The sequence below is a fragment of the Anser anser genome (genome assembly GCF_964211835.1).
Source record: "Anser anser genome assembly, chromosome: 21".
Lineage (NCBI taxonomy): Eukaryota > Metazoa > Chordata > Aves > Anseriformes > Anatidae > Anser > Anser anser.
This window is the reverse complement of record NC_139742.1, coordinates 12,434,760-12,461,845: the sequence shown is the minus strand read 5'-3', so window position 1 is coordinate 12,461,845 and position 27,086 is coordinate 12,434,760. Positions and strand designations below refer to the sequence as shown.

Below are 27,086 nucleotides of genomic sequence, written 5' to 3'. Positions count from 1 at the left end.
AATAGAACCTCTTATATTTTGAAGATTATCCAGGTCTCTAAGTCCAAAGACTGGAAATTTCAATAGGGCAGAAAAACAGGATGACTTTAATCTCAGCCCAGTAGAGGTTTCGATGCAGAATAAAGCTTGTGTCACAACTTGTCTGGTGTTTTTTTGTTTGGACCATCCTGATTAAAATTCGTTGTCACAAAAATAAATTTATTCTGCTTTTATTCTCAAGAAGTGCAAAGAACATACATGTGGAAATCTCGATCAACAGTAGGATATAGCACAGGGCCTCCCCCTTTAGAGAGAGGAATGTACTAAAATACGTGAAGATAGGAGGGTATTGCAAAACCACCAGAAACTATGCAGGAAGATGAAGATAAAAGCAATTCTTGTGCAGTGATCCAAAAAATAGCATCTTTCTTTTTTTCAAAATTACCTGTTTTAATAAAGCAGACACACTGTGCCAAGTGAACCATTTAATTATCTGCAAAAATGATGAAGCAAAACAATAGTTTGCAAAAATAAATGACTAACCTCTGATTAAAACGTCTGTCCTCATTACATACAGATAAAAGATACAGTATCTTCTAAAAGAAAATGTACATTGAAGAGAAGTAAGTGGCAGTTGTAGCATAGATAACCTGACATTTTGCAACAAGAAAGAAGTTGACATATGGGCACTGAAATGTAACGAAATCTTTCATTTTTCTTCCATTTCTTAATCTAGAAAGACCAGTGGGTTTTATTTATTTGTTTTTCCTAATGTGGCACGTGCGACAAGGCACCCTTGAGTCAGTCACAGAGCACTGGAAAATCCGAGCTGCCAGAAAGCAGAGCGGTGAGCCCCCCCCAGCCCCCCCCGGCCCCCCGGCACCTTCCTTCCGGTGCATTCCAGAGCACCAGAGCGTCAAGACTCAAGGCCGTGCTGAATAATCCCACAAGCTCCAGAAAGGACAGAGAATCTGGAAGCAAACTGCTACCATAAGAGCAGTGTGTAAAATAAATCCTTCAAAAAAAAAAAAAAGAAAAAGCTACCCACAAAAAGTTACGAGTCTCCTTGCCAAGGTCTGCATTATCCGCTACAGGAAAGCAACTCCCTCCCCACCCCAGGAACCCACTGACTTCGATGTTTTCCCAGATCCCTAACAGCAGTTTCCATTCCCGGATTACAAACCGACACTGGAAGAAACCCCATTTACCAAATCCTCCCGAACTTTCTAGAGGAGCCGCGTACCTGCCGCCTCCTGGCCGCGACTCACCGGCGGCTCAGCGCGACGCAGCCCGCGGCAGCCGGCGCTCGCGGCCCGCAGGGCCCCCGGGGCCCTGCATCGCGGGGTGCACCCCCTGCCCCTCCGGCCAGCCCGACCGTCCCCCCAGCACATGCCCCCTGCTTTGGAGTCGCTTCGTGCCGTGCAGATTCGCCTCAGCGGGCCAGCAGACTGAGCTGCGACCTGAGCCTTCTTTTGCAAGCGCTCCCGCCGCCAGCTGCGGCCCAGGCGCCACGCTCCGCCAAGGCTGCTGCTGCCACCGCACCCGCCCCAACCCGCGCCCACCAGGGAACGGCACCAGCAGCGCCCAAACGGCACCAAAAGAGCCCAGCTGCCCGATCGGATCACGTCCGTCTGCGCAGCCCGCGCCCCCCCGATGGGCCACGTGGGACACGTGCGCCTGTGCTGGGGTGGATGAAAGCCACCTGGGTGGCACAGGGGCTCTGTCTTAATTTAAAAAAAAAAAAAAAAAGAAAAAAATATTAATTTCACAAAGCTTGTTCTGACCTGTCCGCAGTGTCATAAAGAGGTAAATAAGAAAGCACTTTGAGGAGGAAGGGGAGCAGTAAGAAAGGTACACGATCCCAAAGCAAACAAAGCTGGAGGTGTGCTGGAGGCGCCACCTCCAAGAGCTCCCAAGGAAGCATCCTTCCCGCAGAGTGAGCTGCCAAGAGCAGGTCACCCAGTGCCACCCTGCAGCAGGCAGCGTCCCCCATCCCTCACGCCGAGCCTAGCTTCTCTGGGAAGCTACTTCACACAAGTAACCCTGGAGGTACAGAATTCTATGCCAGAAGCTAGGTTTCTGCCTTTGAGATGGAAGCTGAAGCAGTATCTAGAAGTTCACAGGTTTGTTTCCTATACAAGACTGATACAAAGAGGCTCTAACTATTTTCTGCACGCATTCTGACTGGGCCATTCAGAAGTATCTGATGCACTTCATGCACTGCAATTTCTGTCTTAACAGCCCAAGGGCATCAAGTTTCAGAAGTTACACAAATTTTGAACATAAGGCAGTCAATACAAGTTTGTGTTCTACAAGAATACCAGCAAACATGTTTATCTGCAATGTGACTTAGAAGCTGGCTACAGTAAGATTTCAGGACCAAAAAATGACAGCCCCGCCCAGTGGTATGCAGGGTCACACACCAAAGCCAGTGATGGCTTTGCCCACCTGATATTAGCAGGTAAAAGCTGCACAACATGGAAGCACACTGCTTGGACCATCCTGTAATTCCTTGGGACTCACAGCTGAGAAAGTAAAAATCTCATTTTGCAAGCTTAGCCACTAGGTTCTAACGCAAAATCCTGCCACATGCGCTGCAAGGAATGTTAAGACTTTCTTCCATCTCTAATCCTTTTCTTGAAATGGCAAGTTGGTTGCATTATGTCTGACTGGCAGGTTAAAGCAATTCTGAAAGTTAAATCAAATGCTGGAGCTGATGCGGCTGCGGGGAAGCTCTGAGAGCTCCTGAGGCAGAGCACTGCCTTGCTGCCACGCGGGTCGTGCCTGGCTGGCCGTGTAACCTCTCCTCTGCTGGCCTTGTCCTCCAGCAGGAAGACAGCTTTTGCCTGTAGTCAGAATTTGAAGGCTTCCAACAGAAAATCCTGTAATTCTGAAGGTTTACCCATTGACACTTACACAGCAGAAAACTTACTGGAAGCAAGATTCCCACGGGGCGTCAGCATCTTGGCCTGAAACACACTGTTTACTCACTTCAGAGAGTCAGTGGTATTAAAGCCCATCCAGTTAGTGTTGCCTGTGAGAATATTTGCACTTCTAAATCTTTTGGTTTCTAAAAGGGTTAAAGCTTATTATTAGCATATAATTTACAGGTCCTTTCTCCCAGGAAAGAAATAATGCACAGTAAATGCCACATTCATTTTAATAATACATGTTACAGTCTGTGCCCAACATCTGCACAAAGGTAAAGCAGACAGATTTTTTTGACATGTCCCACTCTGCCATCCAAACACAGGCTTTTTGTTTCTTAAGTGACGGAAGGTTTAATCAAGAAAGCAGGCAATTCATCAATCGAAACAAGGCTGCTCACACCGCCCTGACAGCACACACATGGTTTTATACAGAAGAAACCTGGCCACCTGTCAGCAGCACCTTTTACATCAGGATATACAAATACACTGAGTGATCAATCCTCCAGCTCTTCCCATTCATTTCTTTGTTTTCTTATTATATTTTTCTTTATGCTAGATGTTGCCCTCATTCTCTGCAGGGATAGATGGGAGACAAGGCAAGCTGTGGCTGTTTATACACTATCATAAAAATTTATATACCTTTAAAGTGACTTATTTCCCTTCTATTTGAGTACCATTATTATAAATAATTTTTCACTTCATTCAGGAATTTTCCCTGCACATTATCAACTGCGGCTGCCTGAGAGGGCTCCCTCTGTCCTTGTGGCTCTGATAAGCCAAAGCAATATGCAGCCAGAGGATGTTGAAGTCTGAAATGAAGGCAGTATGTAGTCACGACAACATCTTAATTAAGCTGAAGGCCATGAAGAAAGACTATGCTGTGAAATACTGAGCAATGTCTGTCGACAGGTCTGTCTAGAGCAAGGCATTCTTCTTCCAGCAGCTGCCCATTTGAACATGCTTATTGCACCTGTCAGCTCCTCAGCACCATGCTCCCAGAGACCTTTTGCAGATCAGCTTATAGGCAATTCTGTGTTTTGGCCTTGGAAGCACGGCGCGGTGTGGGAACGGGAGCCTGCTGAATGTGGAGGAGGTGGCCGGCGGCACAGCGCAGCACTACATACAGCGGCACGGGGAAGGCTCCCTTTGCAGTGCTGGGAGGGCAGGGCAATAGTTTCCTATACGCAGCTTGTCAAAGGCTGATTAATTAGTTTGTTGTGCAAACAGGAGACTCCCTAACTTTCTGGTCGCACAATGTTTAATTGCCAAGACTGGAAACGACAAGGAGCTGGTTAAAGACTCTAACTACTACTTTCAGAACCATTTCTTCCAGGTTTGCAGTAATAATTACATTGCATACATGGAGAAGTAACAGGACAGTTCCAGTGGGGACACGGCAATTTCTTCCAAAAACGTATTTTGGTAGAACCAGGTAGGCTCGACAGCCAGAACTCACCTCACCTACCACAAACAGGCTGAAAGCCGCTGAGAGCTTCATTTTCACGACTACTGAGAAAGTCTTAGGTGTCTGAGACCACAGTGCAACTCCTCACGTCACCCTCCTTTCTACCTCTCTCTTCCTCAGCACCCCATCCTGCTCGCACCACAAGAATGCAGACTGAGGCGACACCAGAACTAGAAAGCAAGAGACTGTTTATAATGGCTTTTGTTTCCCTGTGCCAGTACCAGGAACCTTCCATTATGCTGAGAGCCAAGAGAGGGAGCCAGCAGCATGTCCACGCGCCGGCAGCGCCTGCTCTGCAGCAGCGGAACCGGAGCCGCGTCCCTGAGCTGCCGGCCCGTGGTCACCTCGCCTGTCCCGGTGGCCGCCCAGCACCGCAGCCCACGGGGCTCCCTGCCGCCCACAGGAGCAAACCCACGCTCCCTGCGTACCCACCGCCCCCAGAGCGGCAAACCCCAACCCGGCAGAGCAGTTGGGGCGGCAGTGCAGAAGCATTAATAAGTTTCCCGTTGCCATGGCACTGCAGCGAGACACTAACATCGCAGCAGAGATAAAAGGGACTGGCTGCAAACTACACCGACATAACAGGAAACTTCTGAATGGTTTCCACTGTGCGTCTTGGGGTTATCCTACCTTGGTAACGTTTAAGCACGCAAAGGGAATTGTCACAGCACCTAATCACAGCTGCTGAAAAGGCTGCAGTGGTCAGGAGTTATGCATGAAGATCCCTGCCAAGGCACAGGATGTTTCATATGACAAGAGCCTTTCTTCAGAAACGTCTCACAGCTGCAATAGCCATTACAGCACGCGTATGCACAACCTGTCTAACAATGTGCCTGGAGGAGAACCTGTGCCGTTGGGGGGTGTACAGTTATATATTTTGAAATGTGCTTCTATAAACGCGGAGGACTAACACTATGCCCAGTTGTTCACGTGTGTTTTGTACTTGCCTGTAATTACCTGGTAAAACATTCAGGATCTTTGCAAAATAGGTCATCTTTCCAGGCTGGTTATGCTACAAGCAGAGGCAGTCCATGGGAAGTCCCAGAAGCAGGATCATCCCCGGTAACACTCATGTAGAACTGCTGCCACTGTTAGTGCGTTTGATGCTTTATTAGGAGAGAAGCAACAGCTTTCCCATCCTCTGTGTAGGATGGTCTCATGTGAACACAAGAACATGCTTTCCCTTACATTTCTAAATCTATTAGGGCAGGAAAGTAACAAGAAAAACGAGTACTGACAAGAATTATGCCATTGTTATATTCCATCTATTTAGGAACCTGAAGCTGCAGTTTCAGTCAGAGATTACCTTTTAAATAACCCTTTGATTATGGCACATGAATTAATGCCATGTTCCCATGTTAGAAGTGTCACTCACTATTAATAGAAAGGACCTGTGAATGGCACTTTTTTGCCATCTTCTCTTCTCTGATTATGCACAAGCAAGTACCTATTGTACAACCCACTGCTGCTTTTCGTGGGTTTCCAAACCATCCTGAAAATCTGCTTCAGCCAAATGAAGGGATTTTACCTTCATTAGCTTTTGCAGAGCCAGTGTTAAAGCTAGTATTTTTTTTCCTCTTGCAAAAATGTCGTAACAAAGAGAAAACTGCAGCGAAGTGTGTTTCTACTATGGCTATCACAGTACTTGTGCAGCTGTAAGATTACTCAAAATAGTAATTTTAAGGAAAATATGTTGCACTCCAGCACTACTTATCTGAAGTACAGAATGAGATAATCCCATAAGAGAACACGCAGGTGAAATGCATTGTTGTGCCAGAGCTGCACGTAGCATTTGCCTGTAGTTTGCAGAAACGAAAGTCCTGCAGTGCTTTGTAACAGCTTCCGGACAGCCCTCTGCATCACCAGCAGCGACAGACTCCAAGAGGTGCAATTCTGTAAAGCATCCCTGCCTCTCGCTCCCAGGCACGTGTTCATCCTGGGCCCTGAGAAACACGCTGTGTTCCTTTTCGGCGCACTCATCTTCCAAGAAGTCAAACACTCAAAAGCAAGACCTCCACAGAAGAACAGAGCTGTCAGGGACAGCTCAGCAGGGTCCCCAGTTCCAAAATGAACCCACCACGTGGCCCTGAAGCACAGTAACAGAGCACCTGTACCCGCATGGGCACAGGCATGGGCTTGAGCCTCACCACTCTATTAAACATACATCTTCCCTACAGACTAAGTGAAAATTAAAAATAGAAAAAATATTCACTAGCAGTTTTATTTTTTTATTTTTTTTTCCTCCCCGCACTGGCATCTGGAAACGCATTAGTTCCAGCATTTGCATGCTGGCCAGGACTGGCTAACATAGAGAAAGTCACAGCTAGAGAGAACGGGTGTGCACATTCAAGCACCTCGTTTCTAAAAGTGAAGTAGAATCCCCCACATCCTAACATCAAATTTCAAATCTACCTGTTAAAAACAGCAATGTTAGGGTATGTTGAGTGTAGCAAAGAATTGCATGTATGATAACTCATCCTTGCAGTGCTAGATGAAGCCTCCTGTTAAATATGCAGAGGTGTCATCTTTTACAACCCACCTGTGAAGATCACGAAAAAGATGAGGAGCAGTTTGTGCCAGTGTTGCTTTCCACCAGATCTCTCACCTAGAGCCCCCATGAGCAGCAGCATCCCTCCCTGAGGTCGGCAGTCTCCCCTGTGAGGAGTAATGTTTGCTGCCAGTAATACTCGTGCCCATGCATTTTCTGGAGTCCCTCTGCGCCCCTCATGCTCTTGACAATTAAATGGCACTGACAAAAGCTTGAAGCATATTTCACAGATACCACACATCTGGCTATTTATGCAAACAGGGCCGCTTTACCTGGTTACACTTCTGATTAGAGGTGCAGAGAAACCATTGTGTGCGCCAGCTTACCTGATATAGCATACAAATTTGAGTGCTGGTGCTCCAGGTCCAGGCGAGTGCTGTGACTTTTGCCTCGAAAGCTAGCAGGAAGAGTTAGCGAGATGTGCCTGGAGAAGAGAAACGGGGAAATCAAGATGATGTTTCTACAGACCAAAAGACACTACTACTATTATCAGCTCATTCTTGCCTTACAGTTGTGCTCAAGTTAAACCGCAAACATCAGTTTTAACGTTTCTAAGAGATGGAGTGGATCCCAAATAACAGTGAGGGGACAGAGGTGGTGATTCCACCATCGCAGCTCAGTGCCGTTCAGCTGCTTGCATCTGCTCCTCAGTCCAGCTGTGAGCAGGACAGGGCCTCTACCCTGGCGCAAGCCCCCTCCACCCCACTGAACATCAAACTGAGCCAACAACCAAAACACTACGGAGCAGCAGCATCTGCCTGCAAGGTGGGCTCCAGAGCAGGACACAGCCTCGAAACACCCGCATGGTGGCTGGCGAGCACAAGTCTCCCCCCGCGAGCAAAAGGCACCTGAAGCGCACCCAGTGGGACTTGGCTGTGGTTCCTTCAAGGCAGAGGACACTATTAGTGAGTGCTTTGGATTGATCTGTATCAAAAACTAAGTACATTCATAAATAAAACCTTTAAAATCTCAACGGCTGTGGTCTGCTCCAGACTTAACCAAGGCATGCTGCACGCTACCCTGCTCTCCGATGCAGAGGAGGATGCACAAATTGAGCTTTCCTCCACTGGCCACAGAGGAGAGGAAAGCCAAACGTCAGCCCTTGCCTCTCCCTAAGTGGAGCAGCAAGTGTGCCCTGCCTACCAACAGCTTTCTGCACAGCCCTTCCTGCAGCAGAGACATGTTTTACATCTTCCGTTAAATCCTCCTTGTGCTAGCTATAAATAGGAAAAAAACAGGAACTCATAGAAGTGAAGGTGAAACTATTTTCAGTGGCTCAGAGGTCATTAAAAGGAAAACGCAGCACACAGTGAGCCTGGACAGAGGCTTGAAGAAGAGACGGACAACCTTCCCAGAAACAACGCGGTATTGGAGAGATGGAGGTGACAGCAAGCCCGGCTCTTGGGGCCAGAAAGGTGGTCGCACCCCTCGCTGCTGGAACCTGGAGCCTTGGCACCAGCCCCCCAGCCCTGAGGAGGACGGGACCCGGCCACCCTCGGGACACGGCGCAAGCAGCGAACACCAGCCCCACGCTGCTCACCAAAACTCGTTGCGCTGGCAGGACACAACCCAGCAGAACCTCCCAGACACCTGAGCACTCAGATTTGGAAGGACGCGACACATTTTTCTGCTGCCCAACCCACTCCACGGGGCAGAGGACACAGCTCTGCCCCCCCGGGCAGGGCAGCCGCGCGGAGCTCCCCTGGAGGTCTCCCCAAGGAACGGCTTCTTGCTCACGTTGTTACTGGCAGCCCACAGATTCTCATGCTTTGATGAGAGATCCCAGCTTCCCCCTTCTAATTCAGATTTGTATTTTTTCTAAAACTGACCTCAAGTCTACTTGAATTCCTGTAAAACGTTATCGTTAATCTTCTGGACCCCATTGCCATACATAATGAAGATGCTCCCTCTCCACAGAGGGACTTACTCTACCATGAAAACAAAGGCAACAGCTACCGCTTCACAAAAGGCAAAGCCACCCGAATATGGCGAGATGCTTGGCATGCCCTTTTGCCAGAAAACAAGGCAGCCTTTTTTGCAGCTACGGTATTTGTGATGGGCAACAAAGAGCCCTCTGTATTCTCTAGCGTAGTACCAGATCCATTTTCTTAGCTAGCAGGTTTTATCTATCGAGCAGATCATCTGGAAATTATCTGCCTTTAAAAACAGGACACATTTTGTGAAGAGCTACATATTTTTAGATCTTGATGCAGCTGATGGCGAACAGCATGGATAAAATAAGAAAAAGCAAACATCAGTTTGAATTTGCTTGTGCTTCCTGGAGCTATTTCTAACAACAACAAAAAAAAAGATGGTGTGAAAATATTTTCAAATTTGGCTAACAGTTTTCTGTTTAAAACACAATCCATATGAGACTCTCTTGGCCAGCACAGGCAGGTTTGTCATGAACACACTTTAAAACAGGAGACCGCTGCCTGTAGGCATTACACACATTTCATTTGTTTTTAGCAGTATCCAAAAATACTTTGAGGCATCAAAACAGCTAACAAAGATTTTTGAATTTCTCTTACTTGTACTGCAGACTGTTTTCTTCATACCTAAACAAAACAGCAGGAAATGCTTTGGAAGTAAACAAAGCAGGTCTATTTAAAAAGGCCCATTTCTGAGCAGAGTACTTTAAAAGTTTATCCCAGCTTCTGCTGTAAGAGGCTAAATCTTTTCCATATGTACAGTTCTTTTCAGCAAGCCACCACCAAGCCCAGAGAGACCACCGCATGCTGCTGAAGCCGGTCATGCAGATCGCATCGACCTGCAGGACTGGAAAGGACAGCTCCACAGGTAGTTCACAGAGGCATTGTGTAAGCAAAATTACAGAGCTGTCAGTTCCGCGAACAAACACCACAGCCTTCCAATAAAGCTCCGAAATCTTACTTTGCAAAAGACATCCCCAGCCAAGTCCCCGGGCACTACCAAGTCTGCATGGCAGCACCAGGTTGCACAAACACCACATGTTAAAGAGGTGCATGCATTCCACGCGCGTAATTACAATGAATCACTCACAGCCTGACGGACTCCGACCATACACACACAAATATGGCAGCAGAAGTTCACATATCCAGACCTCGTTTCCTAACTCGACATAATACCCTATTTGCTTTTCATTCCAGATGTATCAACATGAAAATACATACCAAAATACTCCCTCAAGCTGGGGAAAAGTACAAGCAGCACAGGTAGGCGCGTGCTTTGATGCTTGTTGGTGGCGGGCAGGCAGCTCTGCAGCTGCTCTCACGGGGCTCTCCGTGCCACAAGCGCCCATCCCACCCATGGCAGGTCACCTTCCAGCGCCGAGCGTCCTGAGCACTGTTATGAAGGTGCTTGAAAGCAACGTAAAATGCCGTTGTTTCTACGTCTCCACTTCTTTTGCCACCTTCTGTTCTCTGAGGCAGGACAAACAGGTATTTCATCCTTTCTACCAGGCTGCACTGTGCAGAGCTAGGTCTCTCCAAGGAGAAAATTTAGCTGTAAGACCACAAGACAGAGGGTAACGACTGCTAGAACGAGATCAGTTCTTCCCCTCCCCCTTTCTCTTTTAAGAGCGTGACATGGTAGGGAAATATGGGAAACAAAGTCTAATTTATTTTAAATTAATGCAAACTTTAGCCAGGATCAATATAACTTATACCTAGTCAGTTGATTGCATAATGCATTTTCCTTATGCGTTGTGAAAGCCAAATCATTTTACATTGTAGAAGACAAAAAAAAAAAAGAAAGAGAGGCTGCCATTGAAAAGCAAGAAAATCCCAATTACAAAGTCCCCAAGTTCCTAAACACATATCGTGAAAGTATGTGCAGCTCTGTGGCATATGGCAAATCAATTACTAGTTTAAATTTTAAAACAAAAACATGGTAAATGTGTTGCAGAAATAATCAAGAACAACGGTTTGGTTTAGATTACAGCGGCCACTAGAGTTTTGAATACAATTAATCATCATTCCAGGCAATGGGAAGCCATATTGACACTTATTCCTAATTTGAATATTTAATTAGGGTGAAGTTCTTCATCAAATTATCACAGAACTGGGAGGAAAGCCTGAAAGATTTAAACAATTACTACTTTAACCCCTCACCAACTGCTCACCTGCGGGCACAAGAATCTTTTCCCCGTTCTGCAAAGGAAGAACGTGCTCACACAATACAAAAAGACAATATTTAAAGGATGTAACAAATACACTGCAAAAGGTACCTGCGCGTTTGGCATCCCGCAGGCTGCTGACTACCCATGCTCTTTGACCTTTCTCAGAGCAAATCTTCCAGGCCGGAAAGCAAATCTTGCCACCAAGTGTTGTTTCCGGGGTGGCGGTTTGGTTTTTTTGCTGCTGTTGTTTTTTGTTGGTTTGGTTTTCTGTTTTTGTTTTTTAAATTAACTGAAGAACATGTCCAGAATCACTGACCAGGTCCGCGTGCTGAGGGACGAAGCCCTGCTCCAAGGGGCACGGACCCCGAGCCAGCGGCCGGCCAGCGCAGGGGGAGCCGCCCGGGCCGGCCCTGGGACTGCCCCGGAGCCGCGCCGCTCCGCGGACACCCTCCTTCCGCCCTGCCTCGGATCCTTACGTGCTGTATTAATCCATATACGAAAATCTCTTTTAATGAGGAGTGATATAGTTATGAACTCTCTAGGGCCATAATTAGAGCAAACTAATTGAAGTTGTGTTTTGACACACTTTCCAAATTCACGGGTACTGCATGACATATTCACAACACTACTGCCGCACAGCCATGGCGACAGCAAAATCATTAGGCTAATAACGCTTATTTGCATTCGCATCATGCCAGCAGCATGCCGTTAAATACTGCTTCAACCAGTGCTCGTCTGCTCTGAAAGTTTCCACTGAAAGATATTAACAGTAATTATTAGTTCTTTAGTGGAATCTCTAACGTTAGGGAATGGCAACTCGCATTAACTATCCTAATGCCAATTATGTTCCTTCTGAATTGTCAGAAACGAAGGTTTTTTCCTCCCCACTGAATTCAAGCGACAAGGCGGGTTTGGTGCCGTCTGTCCCTCAGGGAGGAGGGAAGCCTGCCCCGGTGAGGCTCACGGCAGGATTTCGGGCCCGTTCTCACCAAAGCTGAAGTAAAAAAAACATTGTTTCAGCAGGGGTTAAAGAAAGAGAACATTACAAAAAATATTTTTCCCCAACATATTGTAAATTTCCAGACAATTTAGGATGAAACAGCCGCATTACCATAATTCAGGACAGGTTAGATTTAATTACTCATTTAATTTTAGTTTTTCTTTTATTCATTAAATCTACAGACTGCATCTACACACAGCAGCAACAGAAGGACATGAGAGAGAGATCCTTCAGATGCTAGCAAAAGAGGTTCGAGGTCTGCACACATTATGGTCACTTTTTGACTGTTTCTAGAGAGAAACTTGCATAAAACAGGCTCAGGAATGCCCAACAGTTCCAAATAAGTTATTAATAACTGTCTGCATGAAGGTGATGAACTGCTTTTGAAGTCAGGGAGCAAGTACTCATAAAAAGTAACAAAAGATCATAAGGGGAAATGCCAGATATCAAAGGATGCTTCATAATTCATATAAAAATATCAGCAACGCACAGCAAAAGAACAATAGTAAGTTTTTGGTTTCCAACTGGATTAGACAAACATTGTAGAGAAATCAGGCAAAACCTTAAAAGCTGCCCCACATTGTCAAATACGTCAGAAAGCATATTGCATGCTACAGAACTGGATCTGCTCTGTTCTTTGATGTACCACCGCCATGATTGCAATTTATTCTAAATGAAGAACAGTGCCACAGATACTGTAAAGTCTCACAGGAATATCCTGGAATAAAAAGAATCTTATCTTCCATAATCGATGGATTATGCAAAGATCATATGCCTCACGAAAAACTGAAGCTAGAATGATTAAACACATTCTAAGCTGCAGAAAGCTAAAAACACACCTACAAGAAGTTAATGTCAGGCTGTACTTTTCAAGAAACATAATCTGACTTGAAAGCTTTGCCTACGGGCAGAGGAAAAAGCCCGTTTCTAAGAAATGAGCTGCTAGCATTTCGCTGACAGAAATCAGAGGACCTCTCCACGACCACTCACTTTACCAGAACGTATTTTCCAAACTGTAGTTTACAGAAAATGGCACAGCAGATATCTATGGCTCCAGCAGTGTCCAGAATCCCATCTACAGTATTTATTCACAGTTCTTAACTTTTACTGTGCTCAGGCATTGCTATGCCAGAACACCTACCTCATACCCAAAAGAACTGCAGTGAAAAACAAAACTGCGAGGCAAGAATCACCTCGGGTAATGGACTTCATTCCAGACAATCTATTCTAATCGTGTAAACCAAATATTTAAATATTTTCTAAAACCTTACTGACCCTTTGCCTAAAACAAGCAACATATGGGCTTTGCAAGCATTTCATCTCATTCCAAACTACTAAAATATCCTGTTTCCCAAAAAATCAATGAGCGCTTATGGTGCCAGACTCAGATTTTATAAAAGACCAAACACACGAGAGAATGAAAAAGGGAGCAAGTGATTCTTTCCACTTTTAGATTTAAGCACTTCATTTTCCCAGCAGTAAAAAGGGAAAAAGGCCTGTCTGCAGCATCCTTACCCAATGCATCATGCAGAGTGTGCCGCTGCACATCCCCCTCCTGAAATGACCACGCCTCGAAAATGATGTTTCAAGGGAAAATGATGTTACGCTACCCTGTCAGAACGAGAGCGCTCACCAGCTGAACGGAACAAGACCCGACGATGCTAACAAGGGAGCATGATCTACTGCAGACCAGCAACCCAAAATGTAAGGCTTAATGCAGAACGAAGCTCCTGCGGCTCCCTCTGTACAGGGATTAATTTAGAACAGAGAATTTAAGTAACTAGGATGGAACAGCTGCCAAACAATAGAAAAAGCCCAACAAGTTTAATTTACACTGCTTGAAAGTCTGAGCTGTAGCCCATTAAATTGTTATAGGCAGAGGACTGCATCAAAGAACTAAGACCTCATACTGTAAGCATGAAGTGCTTATGAAGTGGTTGTCTGAGATGAGCAGCGCAGCGGCTCTGGAGGCTGCGGTGGGATGAGTGCAGCTTTCCACATCCTTCACTAGCTGCTCTCTGGAGTCAGGAGTTTTCAGATAATGAAGCAGTAGGGAAAAATTGCCAAACAGCAGAAATACTCCAAAAAGATAAATTACACACAGCGCAGGTTTCCTGGGCTAGGTTTTTAAATTCCATCAAATTAATCAGAACGAAGCCCAAGATCACACGCCCGATGGAGAAGCGTCTCCGACCCGAGCGCCGTTGCCTGCACCGTGCCGCCAGCCCGCCCGAGGCTGGCGCCACCACGGCAGGGCCCGCAGCTCCGGGGTGCTGTGGCACAGCCCCAGCACCTCCCTACAGAACCTGCTAAACAAATATTCCTCATAAAGACTCATTTGGGAAGAGCACGTTGTCAGCGCTTTGCCAGTAATAAATAATGACAGTCCAAACACTTCACTAAAAGCAATAAACTCGAGAAGTGTTTTGGAAAATGGTGAAAGTGATTGATTTAAAGACGGAAATATCTGAACACAACCGCATACACTTCAGGGTGAAAGCACAGATTACAAATCAACAGTGGCAGAGATCATATTAAATAGGAGACAACATAGATGTTTTAGGGAAAAAATGCTCAATTCCCCCACAGGGCTTATTTAACAACTAAGTACATAGCTTCTTTGAATGAATACCTTTGGCTCGGATATAATGACCCTACACTACACCCTGAAGAAGCATGCCTTGAGGACTATTACTACACCAGGAACACGGCTCTGTAAAGAAAAATGATTCATGATTCTAAGGATATTGAAGCCTCTTCAGTCAGAGCACTCCCCAAAATTTTTCAATGCATCCTCAAATTCAGCTAAATCAAACTTTTCCTAACCACAGTTAACGTTCCTCTTTCTCAACTGATGCAAGGAATTCTTGTGCCTGGAAACCACTCATATTGTTTAAACATTTTTTCCTAATCATCGTTTTCTGCCACTAAAACATACTGGACTATGACCAATTTTTGCACGTCTTCATCCAGCTGAGTTGGATGCAAGCCATATGGTCAGTGTAGTTTCATAACAAATTCCTTATGTGAAACAGACTCTGCATAAATGTATGCCAGCACTCCTTACCCACTCAAACAAACCATCAGGTTCAGACTTGCACAGCATACACACGTCACATACATTTCAGCCTGAAATGTTGCTTCTTACTGTAGGAACTGCAATGGATCTACGGAAAACACTTTTTCCAAGGTTCGGCTGAGCGTTTCAGTCTCATTGGTTGTTATCCATAGCTACTGTGAAGCCCTTGTTCCATTCCCAGCCCTTGTGCAATCCTTGGCCTCTTGTAGGATAAATCATATAAAAATTAAGACTATTTTGCTCTATTTCATGACACAAGTAATCTGAGCATTCAAGCCATAGAATCACTAAGGTTGGAAAAGACCTCCAAGGATCATCTGGTCCAACCCCTACCACCAAATGTCACCCACTAAACCATGTCCCTCAGCACCACGTCCAACCTCTCCTTAAGGACGGTGACGCCACCGCCTCCCCGGGCAGCCCGTTCCAGTGCCAACTGCTCGTTCTGAGAAGAAATTTCTCAGAATTTCCAACCTAAGCCTTCCGGGCACAAAGAATAGTCTAAGAATCTACTTTATTAGTTGTGAATTAGTTTTACTTTAGAGCGCTTTTGATGAAACATATTGGAAAATGAATCTCCATCAAGAACAAAGTACTTTGTAGAAAGGATCAAGCTGTCAGAGCTTTCACTGGCAGGTTTCTCAGAGTGGTTTCCAGTCAAACCAAAAAGATCCACCCCAACATACTACTTATTTGATAGTCTTTCATTCAGATGAGGGACTTTAATGGAAACCCAACCACTCTGCTAAAGCATCCTAGCCATCGGGTTACCAGTAGTGCCTGTCTCTGGTCCACGACAACTTCACGAAGTCTTGGCTTTGCTCCTCACCAGAGGGGGAAAGTGAAACCTCACAACCTTCTGCTCTACAGACTCTCCATGAAATCTCTTTGAAACAAAGAAGAAGTTAAGAGTTATTTCTAAATACTATCGTTGCTGCTTAAAAAACAGGGAAGGTAAAAGGCCTCCCACTTGCCTGCAGTTAACCCACCGTACAGAGCGGGACTGGCTTATCGTCACACCGAGCGTAGGTCTCCAACACGCGGCTTTGCCGGTGCTGCTTTATTAGCTGCCACCTATTGCACATCATCGGCCTCCAGCAGAAAGCCACACACTGATCACTTTCCAAGCTCACACGACAAAGTTCAAACAAGTCAATCTGAAAATCAGACTTCTCTGCCTAGAGAGGAAATCCTTACATTCCTTAACGTTAAACTCCGCTGGGAGCAAAGGAACAGGAGCAAATCATTTCCCTGTTCTTAGGCAAAGTAGCTAACTATTTAAAAGGTACATAGGAGAGCGGTAGGAATATTTACACATCCTGCTCTTATTTCAGGGGGTTATGCTGGGTAGTTATCTCCTGATCACACGGGGAGCAGCACCGCCCCAGGTCAGCGCTGCCCAGAGCCGAGCACCCGGCAGCAGGGACCGGCTGCTTGCAGCACCGCGAGGGCACGCAAGGAGGGACGGCTGCCAGCTGCCAGGGGTGGGAGCTGCAGCACAAACGAGCTGTTCCTGTGGCTCGTTTGCTGTGCAGATAGGCAGGAATTGCAGGCACAGCAGGCATACGCTGGGGCCCAGCGCCCAGCCCCTCTCTGCGTGAAAGCCCTGGGCACCCGAGAAGAGGCAGGGATGGGACAGGAGCACCGGAGCCTTGTCCAGCTGGACCCCATCCAGCACCAGCAGCTCAGCACCTCGCTGCCAAGGGACTTCCACCCCCGGCTGCCCCATGAGCTGCCCAGCGCCCTGACCCTGCCACAGCCTTCCTGCTCTTCGGCCGGAGCCGACCACGTGCCAGCTCGGCCGCCGCTCGTCTCCACAGGCACTGCGGTGGCTCTGGCCCACAGGGCCCCGGGCCTGCGTGGCCGCACGGGGACACCCTGAGCTTCCAGCACGCCGGGCTGCCTGCCCTCACCGCCGCTCAGATTTTCCATTAGAACAGGCTGAGATGTGCCACGGGCATCCCAGGAAGGCCGGTGGAAGCAGTCGGACCTTCAAACAGCAGGAGGACCAAGTGCCGTGAGCCCAGCCGTGGTAACACATGGCGTGAACACAAGCCAATTGCAGCGTGATCTTCCTTCTCTCTCCCTAGTAAGCCATTAACCTTTCAGATGACAGCCCCGCAAACTAAATGACTGAACGGTTCCCAGGGTCAGCGCGAATCTACATTTTCAAAACCTGACATCAACAAGTAAAAGTTGTGACTGAAATCCTGGTCTCTCCGAGAGGAAGATTAAACGCCTGTGACACATCATCTGCAATCAGAGTGCTCAATTTCCCAAAGTATCTGTCACAGATTGATAACATCCATGCAAAAAGTTAAGTGCAATTATGTCTGTCACTGTAAAACACACTTCAGCAGCACTGACTGACATCTTGCTTGCAGCTGACAAATTGTGAGAGGACCGTTTGAATGACGGCAGTAGAGGCTCCTGCAGCACCACGGGAAGGGATGCGAACTGTACCCACACACCAAAAAAGCCACATGGGCTCACAGCGCTGCAACTGCAACAGGAGCCATCGCGTAGGCAGCTGCAGAGCAAAGAGGCTTGAGGTTGGTGCCACATGCATTTGCAGAAGCGAAGGACTTGCTCACAAAAGGCTCAGAGTGGACTTGTGATGAAGAGGAGAACATGTCATTAAAACCCTCCTCTGGCTTATTCCCAGACAGAGCTTGTGCCAGTGAGGAGCTACGCCCTAAAACACTGCTCAAATGCTCGCAACATGTTCTTCCAAGTCCTCAACATGTGCACTGGCAGTCAGTGATAGGCTGGATGAAACAAAGGTACGCAGAAGAACAAATGAATTACCAGTTATTAGCACCTCTTCTTTTGGGGGAGGCTTACCTACTTGCTCCCCAAAGTGATGTCACAATGTAGCACTAGCATCAATTTTTACTGGAGAGTGCAAGCCTCCAACGCAGACGCACTGAGGGAAGTTGCTCTAAATTCTCACTGGTGACTCAAGTCAACAGAAGCAGTTCTTCAGCAGCAGCCTTCTAGGATGGGAAACTAAAAATGCATTTCTCCAGGCTGCCATTAGTGCCAAGAAGCCATTGCAAAATTTGGAGAGAAAAAACAGTAAAGCAGCTTGATGCCCTGCACAACGGCACGGTTGTGTTCCACAGTACAGCGTGCAGTCCTCACTGGGATGCGTGACGGCTGCAGTTAGAGACCATTAAGCCAGATGCCTGTAGTATTAAACACCAAGGAGAAGAAATGGCTAGAAAATAACATATGCAGTCCAGCAAGAATATCAAACAAAGCTTCCCCTTGTGCAGTTCTGACTGCGAGCCATAACCCCACGACACAGCAGAGGAAGCAGCATTGCTGACGCACAGCGAGCTGGGGAGGTCAAACTTCTGACACACAACAAAACTCTGATGTGCCGCCATCCATTGCCTTCAGTAACTTGTACCACGGGTCAGAGGAGGGAACATGGCTGACACAGAAATAAAGACCTCTCACAGCAAGAAGTTCTTCCCTGCAGAAAGGTTTGCTGTGCAGCTCACTGGTATGGTTTACTTCTTTAGTTTATATCCAGTGTTAACAATTATCCCGAAGCACCCAAGCACACCATCTTAATTTAAAACTGCTTATAATGCTAGCCAGCTACTGCATAGCTTAAATACCTGACCAACCTAACAGCTAGATCTCCACAGAGATCTGTTCTGCACTGCTCACCAGTTTTGTCCTAGCACTCGCAGTAGCAGAGCTACTCACTGCAGTTCCTGTCAAAATATATCCACACAGAATAAAATGGCAAACTGGCTACCATTGTATTCCCCTATCTCTATGGTGATGTAAAAATAAGAGGTTACTTGTGACTACAATCTTCCACAAACATTAAACTTGAATAACATCACATTGCTGATAGAGTATTAGAAAAGGCTTTTCAAGTAGCATGTGTTTCCCGTAATAATGAAATATTTGCAGGATGCACCTTTATATATATTTCTATTTCTTAAAAAATATATTGGATAATAAATAATCAGAGTAAAAAACAGACATGAAAGATGCTTTGAAAGATCAGGCGGGTGGTGTAAAAGTTACCTGTAAATCATGCACCGGGCACGAGAGTGGAGCTGGCTACAGACAGGTGGTTTTTACTAGGAGGCATTAATGTAACATTCAATTATTCCACTGCATGCTGGCTGTTTTAACTCAGCCAAATTAGAATACATTTTATATTGACTATTTTGACATTTGCTTTATTTGGCAAGTAAAACAAAACTGATCCAATTTCCCTGCAGCCATTGTAAACCATAAACTGTACAACAAGAGGTTATAAAATATATAAGCCTTGTAAACACTTCTTTTCAGACTGTCGCTGATGCTCTGAGCTCTAATTTTGGCCCTGTTCCCAATAGCTCTGAAGCTGTTCTACAGCCTTCCCTGCTTGGCCATAAAGTGACCCTTCCACACTTAGTGATTAAGGACTGCCATCGATATTCTCTTGCTATGATAATTTTTCTCTTTATTTTGGAAATATGCCCAAGCAGGAATTTCTTGCAGACAGAAAATGAAGATCTGCTCTCTAATAATCATGACATCTCTTTCCCTGATCTTGCCTACCCTTTGCCAGCATGCAACTTATGACCTACTCCTGACACTCACGGTACAATGAGCAGTCTGCTCTGCGTATTCAATGTCAACTGCAAGACTAGAGCATAGTGGTCTAAGAAAAAAAAAGGGGGGGGGCAGCACTTCAAACCATAAGTGGACTGATTTTGGAGAAAGAGCAAAACTCATCTCCCTCTGCACTAGGGACTGTATGAACAGTTCTCCCTCTCTTTGGTCAAGGAGCAGGAAACCAGCTTGGCTACTATGGCTCTCACCCGTTCTCCGGGGTAACCCACATGTACTGGGAAGCTACAAAAATTTTACACAGTACAAAACAAAGAAAAGGTGTAGCTTTCTGGCCGTTTCCACTCCTATGAAGGCTTTTTTTTTTTCTTCCTTCTGACTTCTTTAATCATATGGCTTTATGCAATGACAATCACAGAACTTCCAATTAGGCAAACACTTGAAAGAATGACTCATTCCCTCACTATCAAATCAGACTACATAATCATTTGAACTAAGGTGTGCTTTTAGTCTTGACTCCACCATGCAGGTGCTTTGCAACAATATGCCACACTGCATCAAGCAGAAGATGCTGGAAAGCAGAAAACTCACCTCGGCAGGTTAGGAGCTGGTGTTGGTGTTGAAGACGGTACTTGGGCAGGAGTAGCAGGTTGTGAAGACTCATGGTTGCGGGGAACTCTGCCCATCCTGTACCAAATGCCCATGTTGTTCAACTCCCTGTGTAGTTGACACAAAAGACATTAATGCTATAAGCACATGCTGCACACACACACAATTAGCAAACAGATAAATTTCACAAACACTTTGGATAGCAAGAAATAGTGGAAAAAAGGGTTAGTTACTTCCCATATCAAACTCAGTAACATTTGTATTTATGTAAATATTTCCAATGACGAGCTTCGTCTCTTATAAACAACTACTTACCAATTACAGGAAAAGGAGATGCTTGGCACAATTACAAATATGGAAGCAGCTTCTAGAGCGAGGGGTACTTACCCTATGAATGTGTACTGAGGAGGGGCTTGCTTAGATCTACTCAGGATGCGGATATCACAGATTGCTGCCTCTGTAGAATCTCGAGGGATGAATTTAATGCACAGCCTTTTCTTTCTGAAAGCTACTTCTTCTGTAAAAACAAAACAAAACAAAAACAACAACAGAAGTTGTTTTTTTATGCAAGACAAGGGTATAAATATTATTTATTGTCTCTCCAGATATTTGGCAGATAATTACAGCAGGAACCAGAGCCAAAGAACATATATGTCAGAAAACCAGACAGTGCGGTACCATTCATTGACTGAAGAAGTTTTCTATGAGCTCTCTGTACACTGTGCAGGAATTGTTATTAGGCACTGTGATAAACCAGTACTCCCTACTTCCCTTTGTAGGGAAGACAAGACATCACGTATGCCACAGCACACTGCACTACAGAACAGAAGTGGCAGGTGATTTTCCCACTTCCATACACTTCTCATATTCACTTCCTCTTTCCAAAGCAGCATTTGACTCACTGGCCTGGATACCCAAGTATTCCTTCTACAAGCTCTGCCTCTAGGAACATACCTGGAAGCTGCTGACACAAGTGGACAGTTTGTTCTGAGATATGCTTCCAAACAGCCAAAGCAGGCAGAAAAACACTGTCACACAGAGCGGCTAACAGGATGTGAGAGATTTGAAGAGGTGACTTTTACTAAGTGCTAACAGCCTCTTCTGACTCCATCAGCAAGCACTGAAGCGATACTCCCACTACATCTAACCTGGTGTCTTTGCAGGGTTAAAACCAGGTTTTAAAAGCAGAATTGCCAGGATCCCCAACGGGGTAACTGGGCTGTGCTGACCCATGTTCAAAGGGCAGATGAATCTCCTGCACGGTCCTTTCTTGCTGTGCATCACAGAGAAATTTCACTTGTTTCCATGTTACTCATTGTAAAAAACCAAAGCCCACAATTAAGGCTTATCCGTATAATGAGTTCATGCATAAGCCCACTATCTGTCTGCATGCAGGTACAAACTATGGTCAGTTATGGGTCAGTTGCAGAATAACGTGGTACTGGCACACAGATACAGATTTGCTCCACCTCCCCCTAAAAATCTGTGGGACTCTCAACGTGAGCAGGGTGAGGGTTCCATTTGTGAACGCAGACAACTGAAAGACACGACAGAAGCTCTTACTGATAAAGTGAAAAATCAAAAGTGCAGACACTGAATGAAAGTCTGAAAGCAACCAACAGGTATAAACAAGCACTTGGAGAAGAATAAAAACCCTCCGGTTTAACATGAATAAGTATTCTCCAGTTTAAAAATATGCCCTCACTTGAACAGATGGTAAGCAGTCCTGTCTCTGTAGGCTCCTGCTGTTTCGTAATCTTTACCTTGGAGAAAGCAATTCATCCTGGCCTTTGAAGCCTGCTGTCAGACCAGCACCAACAAATGTACAGGCAGTGTGAGGTGTGTCACAATACAGCATCTGTGCATGCAACTTCGGATTAACAGTGATGCTTTTTAGAGATATTAACTACCTACATCCCTGAACTCTAATCCTTCTGCTTTGGTAAACTAGGGCTTTTGACATACCTAAAACGGATTTAAGGAGTCCAGGGTTTAAGGCTTCCACATCTGAAAATTTTGTCGAGAACCACGACAGAATGCTATATTTCATGTATTTATTACAAGTCATGCATCATTAGAGAAGAACATAGAAACACGTATAGCCAAAAAAATTGGCTTTAAACAAAATTAGTGCCTCTTACTCGACTTTCACAATATGTATAAAGCTGAGTACACTATTTGCTTTTGTCTTTGGTCTCTTTCACACTTGGATAGAGTCTGCAGTCTGTAGCAAACTTGGTTTAAGAGCTGGATCCATTAATTACTCATGCTTAACCACAGTTAATTTTAAGTAAACATATTATATACAGACAATCGAAATGTGTTCAGTCATGCTAATGGAGACAGGGATATGCACCACTTCATTAATACAGACAGTGCCACCGCTTTAAAGATTGTATGGGTTGCAATTCAATGCATTTTAAATTAATTACAAAGTCCCTTCTCACCTCTCTACCCAGACTTCTCCAAAAGCTACACCAACAGCTGACAACTGTCCAGTTCTCCCACGGGTGCGGATCTCCCATGCCACACGTGCTAAGGAATTCTCCAGGAAAAGGGGACGACCCGTGGGCTCAGCAACAGGCTGCAGAGCCTTTCGCTTCTAGGTTACAGGTTCAAATCAGAACCAGGTCAGTAGTGACTGAAAAATGATCCTCACCTGCTGCAGATCTGGATGAATTACCCCCTGCAAAGCAGGTCCATACACCTCCTTTCTGTTCATAACCAGCCTGGATTTCTTTACTGGCAAGAACAGGTACCAGCCAGCCTACGCTCCCGTGTGGTAACGGTGCGCTCAGCACCAGCACCCGGTGCTCCGCAGCCCTCCCAGACAGCTCCCACGGGGCTGGCCCCAGGCTGCTCTGCACCACGAGCCAAGAGCACTCGATGCCTGCTGCAGGCTGGGCCGTTGTGACCAGACATGGCTCCAGCTGCTGCTGCCACAAGTCTCAGGGGATCAGAAGACCCTGTTCACGAGCAGTTTGCTTAAATGCTGCAGGAAGGCCATTTCTGCCTTGCAGAAATGAGGACAGTATTTCCCCTGGATCGCTTCTCTCAGCAAGCTCAAACACATATCCTCAGCAGCACCTGCCAAGACCTGGGCTTTTGTTTGTTTGCAACAGGTGGTGAGAAGTCTTGTGTGCGTGAGCACAGCCCCATGTGCACCCACTTTCCTTTTCGTACCTGTCTGTGCACATCCCCCACCACAGCAGCTCTGTTCCCGTGAGGCCCAGGTCGCCCTTGCAAAAAGGAAGAATAAACTATTCCTTCCTGCTTGAGCGGGCGAGCTGGTGGCAGCCAGGCAGCAGTATTAACGAGCCTGGAGAGCACGGGAAGAGCTACCCCTAAAGATGCCCCCCAGAGCAGCACTCGGAGCATCCCGCTGCCCGGGACACAGCCCTGCACCACCCGCAGCACCACCAAGACGCGGCACTGCAGGAACCGACACCAACTTACGTGTATCGACGGTCTCCTGGATGGGGATGAAGCCCACAGGTAAAGTGTCCTTTATGTCAATGAGCTTCATATCAACCAAGACATTGCCTAGATGACTCTTTGAAGAGAGAAAAGAAAGAGTCAACTATTACAACGTGATCCAGTTCAAACCCAGCTTTTATCCCCTTCTGAATCCCAAGATGCCTTGTCATTGCATCTGACCACTGAAAAACAGGCCAGGAGGTACCACGCCAACACCTGGAACTGTCCTTCCCGCAGAAACTACACAGTGACTGAATACGAGATACCAGCCAGCTTTTGGCATTCACAGATTCAGCCATCTCATCCATAGCTGTACTTCTGGATCCTCAGAAGAGGAACCCAGCTCTTCCTTTTTGAAAACACGGCAGCTCAGGGTATCACCTCCGCCACCCCACGTTACACAGGTAACGTTACTGCTCACGCTGCAAGAGCAACTCGACACTTCTGTGACAGCAATGGCAGAAAGCATTACGGGAAGATGATTACTGCAGACACAGCCAGAGTTATTACATGCATTAGCTAATTAGTACTGAACAGACACAGTTCTAGCTCCAAGCTCAGGCGTGCTCCAGAAGAGCAGGCCATTTGGACTGAAGAGCCTCGTTTAGAGTCCATATGAATTCTGAACTGATGCCTTGCCCTGTTAATCAAGGCTTGAAGAGCTAAAAACACAATTCAGAACGACAGCCTCCACGATTGTTTAGAGACCAGAATTTCTTTGCAGTTCTCATTAAAGCCAACATTGCTCCCAGTAATCTGCATTCACGTGTTGAAGAAAAAGCCCTACAGTTAGATATTACACAGCCTTTACAAACAGAAACGCAACACAGAAAAATTAAAATTTCATCCTAAGCCATCACACTTGCCAGAATGTTTCACTGTTACTTGTTTCTAGGTACCTCCCTGATAGGTATTTTTTGTCTGGCAGACAAACTATTTCATGCATATCTCTACTCCCTGGTTATTATTCTGAGCTATCTTAAAACATATTTGAATTTGTAGCCTTTGAACTAAGGGGAGATCGGGCCAGAGTCGATTTTGAGGTTTTGCATTTCACAGTCAGCTCCTTGCACCCAGGCCTGCAGCCCTGACCACCAGCACACACGCATGGCTTCTGTCCCCAGCTCGCACAAAGCAACCGAGGCTGGACAGCCCCTGGCTGCCTCCATCCCTCTATTTGTGAGATGCACCGTTCCAGGTCTCCTAGACGTGACATTTAAATACCAAAAACATCCTTATAATTTGTCAAATATTTTAAGCTGTTGAGAATGATTGTTCTGATAAAGGGACACTGCAGGCTGTCTCCATTATAAACCAGGTAACTGCTGCATTTACTCTGCCAACATGTTCTTCAGGACGAGTAGTTCCCACTGTTCTGTAAAAAACAAACAAAAAAAACAAAAAAACCAAACACCCCCATGCATTAAAACCTGCAGCCCAAAGAGCAGCAACACACGAAGGTCCAGGTGAGCCAGCGCTCTGCTAACTGGGGTCCCCAGGCTGGGTGCTGCCCATCGCAGCCCTGCATGGCTGGGGCAGGCCGAGGAGATGGAAAGCTCTGCTGGGCTGCTCTGGGACCAAGGTGCTGCTCTGCACCAGGAAAAAAAAGGTACTCATCTGCCCCCTCCTCCTCCCAGGCCACACAACCTGCATCTCCAACCTTCCTGCAGACAGAGGACCGGGAGTGCTGGTCAGCTGTGTGCTCCCTGGGGGCTGGCAGGCTGGCTGCACCACCTACCGATCATCTCTGCCTCACAGAGAGGCCCCAAGCACACACAAAACCTACAGCCGTAAGCAGCGCGAGCTGCACCTTCTGCTGAGTTTGGATAGAGGAGTGTCCTCAGGACAGGACCCACTCACGGGTGTGGGCGGGCTGACAAACCTCAGGAAATCCAGCGCCCGAGAAGAGAGGGAGCTCCCTGCCACCCATCGGGCTCGGCAGCGGCGAGCCGCAGGAGTGCGGTCCCACCACAGCTCGGCCCGCGGCTGCTGCCCGGCAGCCCAGCAACACCCACCTGGCACGGGCTGCGAGACAACCCCTGCGTGGGACACGGCAGCTTGCACCGCTCCTCGCACATGCGTCTGCTGCACAGCTGAGACCCCCCTCTCGATCCCCCCCCCTTCAATTCACTCCTCATAAATATGAAGAACATATTCCCATGCCATGCTGAGCAGATGATTCATGCCAAAGCCCAACAGGCACTGACTGGGGGGATTTACACTGCCTCCAGTAGCCAGTAGTTGCTACTATCCCATAATTATTTCTGACAACCTTGCATTTAAGGTAGCCGCAGATAAACTTAATACCCAAATGATCACAAATCTTTCTGTTCAGTATCCTCCCTACCTATTCTGGTGCTACTATTCCTGCTGCTGCAGGTACTAAAGGATAAAAAACAGAGCTACCGTCCATCCGCCCGAGGAAGCAGTACTTCCCATAGCTCTGGAGCTTTATTTTTATCTGGAGAAAGTGCATGGAATAAAGGGCAAATGCTGGAAATAGGCAGGCCCTTGTTTTTCCTGTCAAGAGCTGCGATCAGCCTCCAAAGTCACAGCTACTTTTCTGTTCCCATTGCTGGTAAAAACACAAAATGGTATCTCCGTACCCTCGACAATTGTGTCACTGTGAATATCCAGAACACCAAGAAAAGCAGAGTTACCCACTAGATGGAGCGCATTCATTGTAGAATTAAATAGCTCCTCCAGAAAAGAGGAAGTCTTCACACTACCCTCAACTGAAAGATTAAATGAACACAGCAGAAGGCGTCAGGCTCTCACTGCACATGGTCTCCTCCCTTCCACAGGGGATGTGGGCAGACATAAGCTCATTTCTGATCACTGGCAGTTGTTTAATAGCCATACTAGAAGATCACAAATATAGGGTAGTATAAGCACAATGTAGCCAAATTTTCAAGAATGAACACAAAAAATAAGGAAAGAAAAGGTAATCCTGCAAGAAGACAGGTGTGATACCCCTGGATTCAGAAACTAACATTTCCTTTGTCAACATTATCTGCAGCATTTGCTTCTCTGTGTAATTAGAGCTAGAAATTCAACAGGATTTGGAGCATGCAGCATGCATTGCGAGTGTAAGGGGGGGTGCTGAAATGTAAACATTCACTCTTCTGCTATTTTTGTTACAGATTTCGCCAGTGATTTCCCTCCATGAAGAACATAAACAAAACACAAATATCTGGCCATTGCAGTTTGCCTCCTTAGTCACCAAAACACAGTTAAATGCCTGCTTGAATTATAACTGGCTCAATAAAATGAATCATCTTACGGGTAAGAACATACCAGGCACAGATGCAAATCA

The 27,086-nt window shown here is 46.3% G+C and overlaps 1 protein-coding gene across 17 annotated transcripts in view; it reads right to left on the bottom strand.

The window, feature by feature from the left end:
* The window catches only part of MVB12B (multivesicular body subunit 12B), a 102,295-nt gene that overhangs the window by 62,154 nt on the left and 13,055 nt on the right, over positions 1 to 27,086 (bottom strand). For 16 of the 17 annotated variants that reach the window (XR_014574354.1, XR_014574355.1, XR_014574356.1 and 13 more), the window contains 4 exons: positions 23,750 to 23,846; positions 20,681 to 20,810; positions 20,276 to 20,401; positions 7,249 to 7,346 (listed from right to left, as the gene is read on the bottom strand). Coding sequence is in view for 13 of the 17 variants with exons in the window: in XM_083806861.1 (XP_083662987.1) it covers positions 7,249 to 7,346; positions 20,276 to 20,401; positions 20,681 to 20,810; positions 23,750 to 23,846 (451 nt within the window). In the remaining 4 variants the exon portion in view is untranslated. Of the gene's footprint in view, positions 1 to 6,964; positions 7,030 to 7,248; positions 7,347 to 20,275; positions 20,402 to 20,680; positions 20,811 to 23,749; positions 23,847 to 27,086 lie in introns of those variants that run through there. The other variant, XM_083806858.1, reaches the window with a different exon arrangement.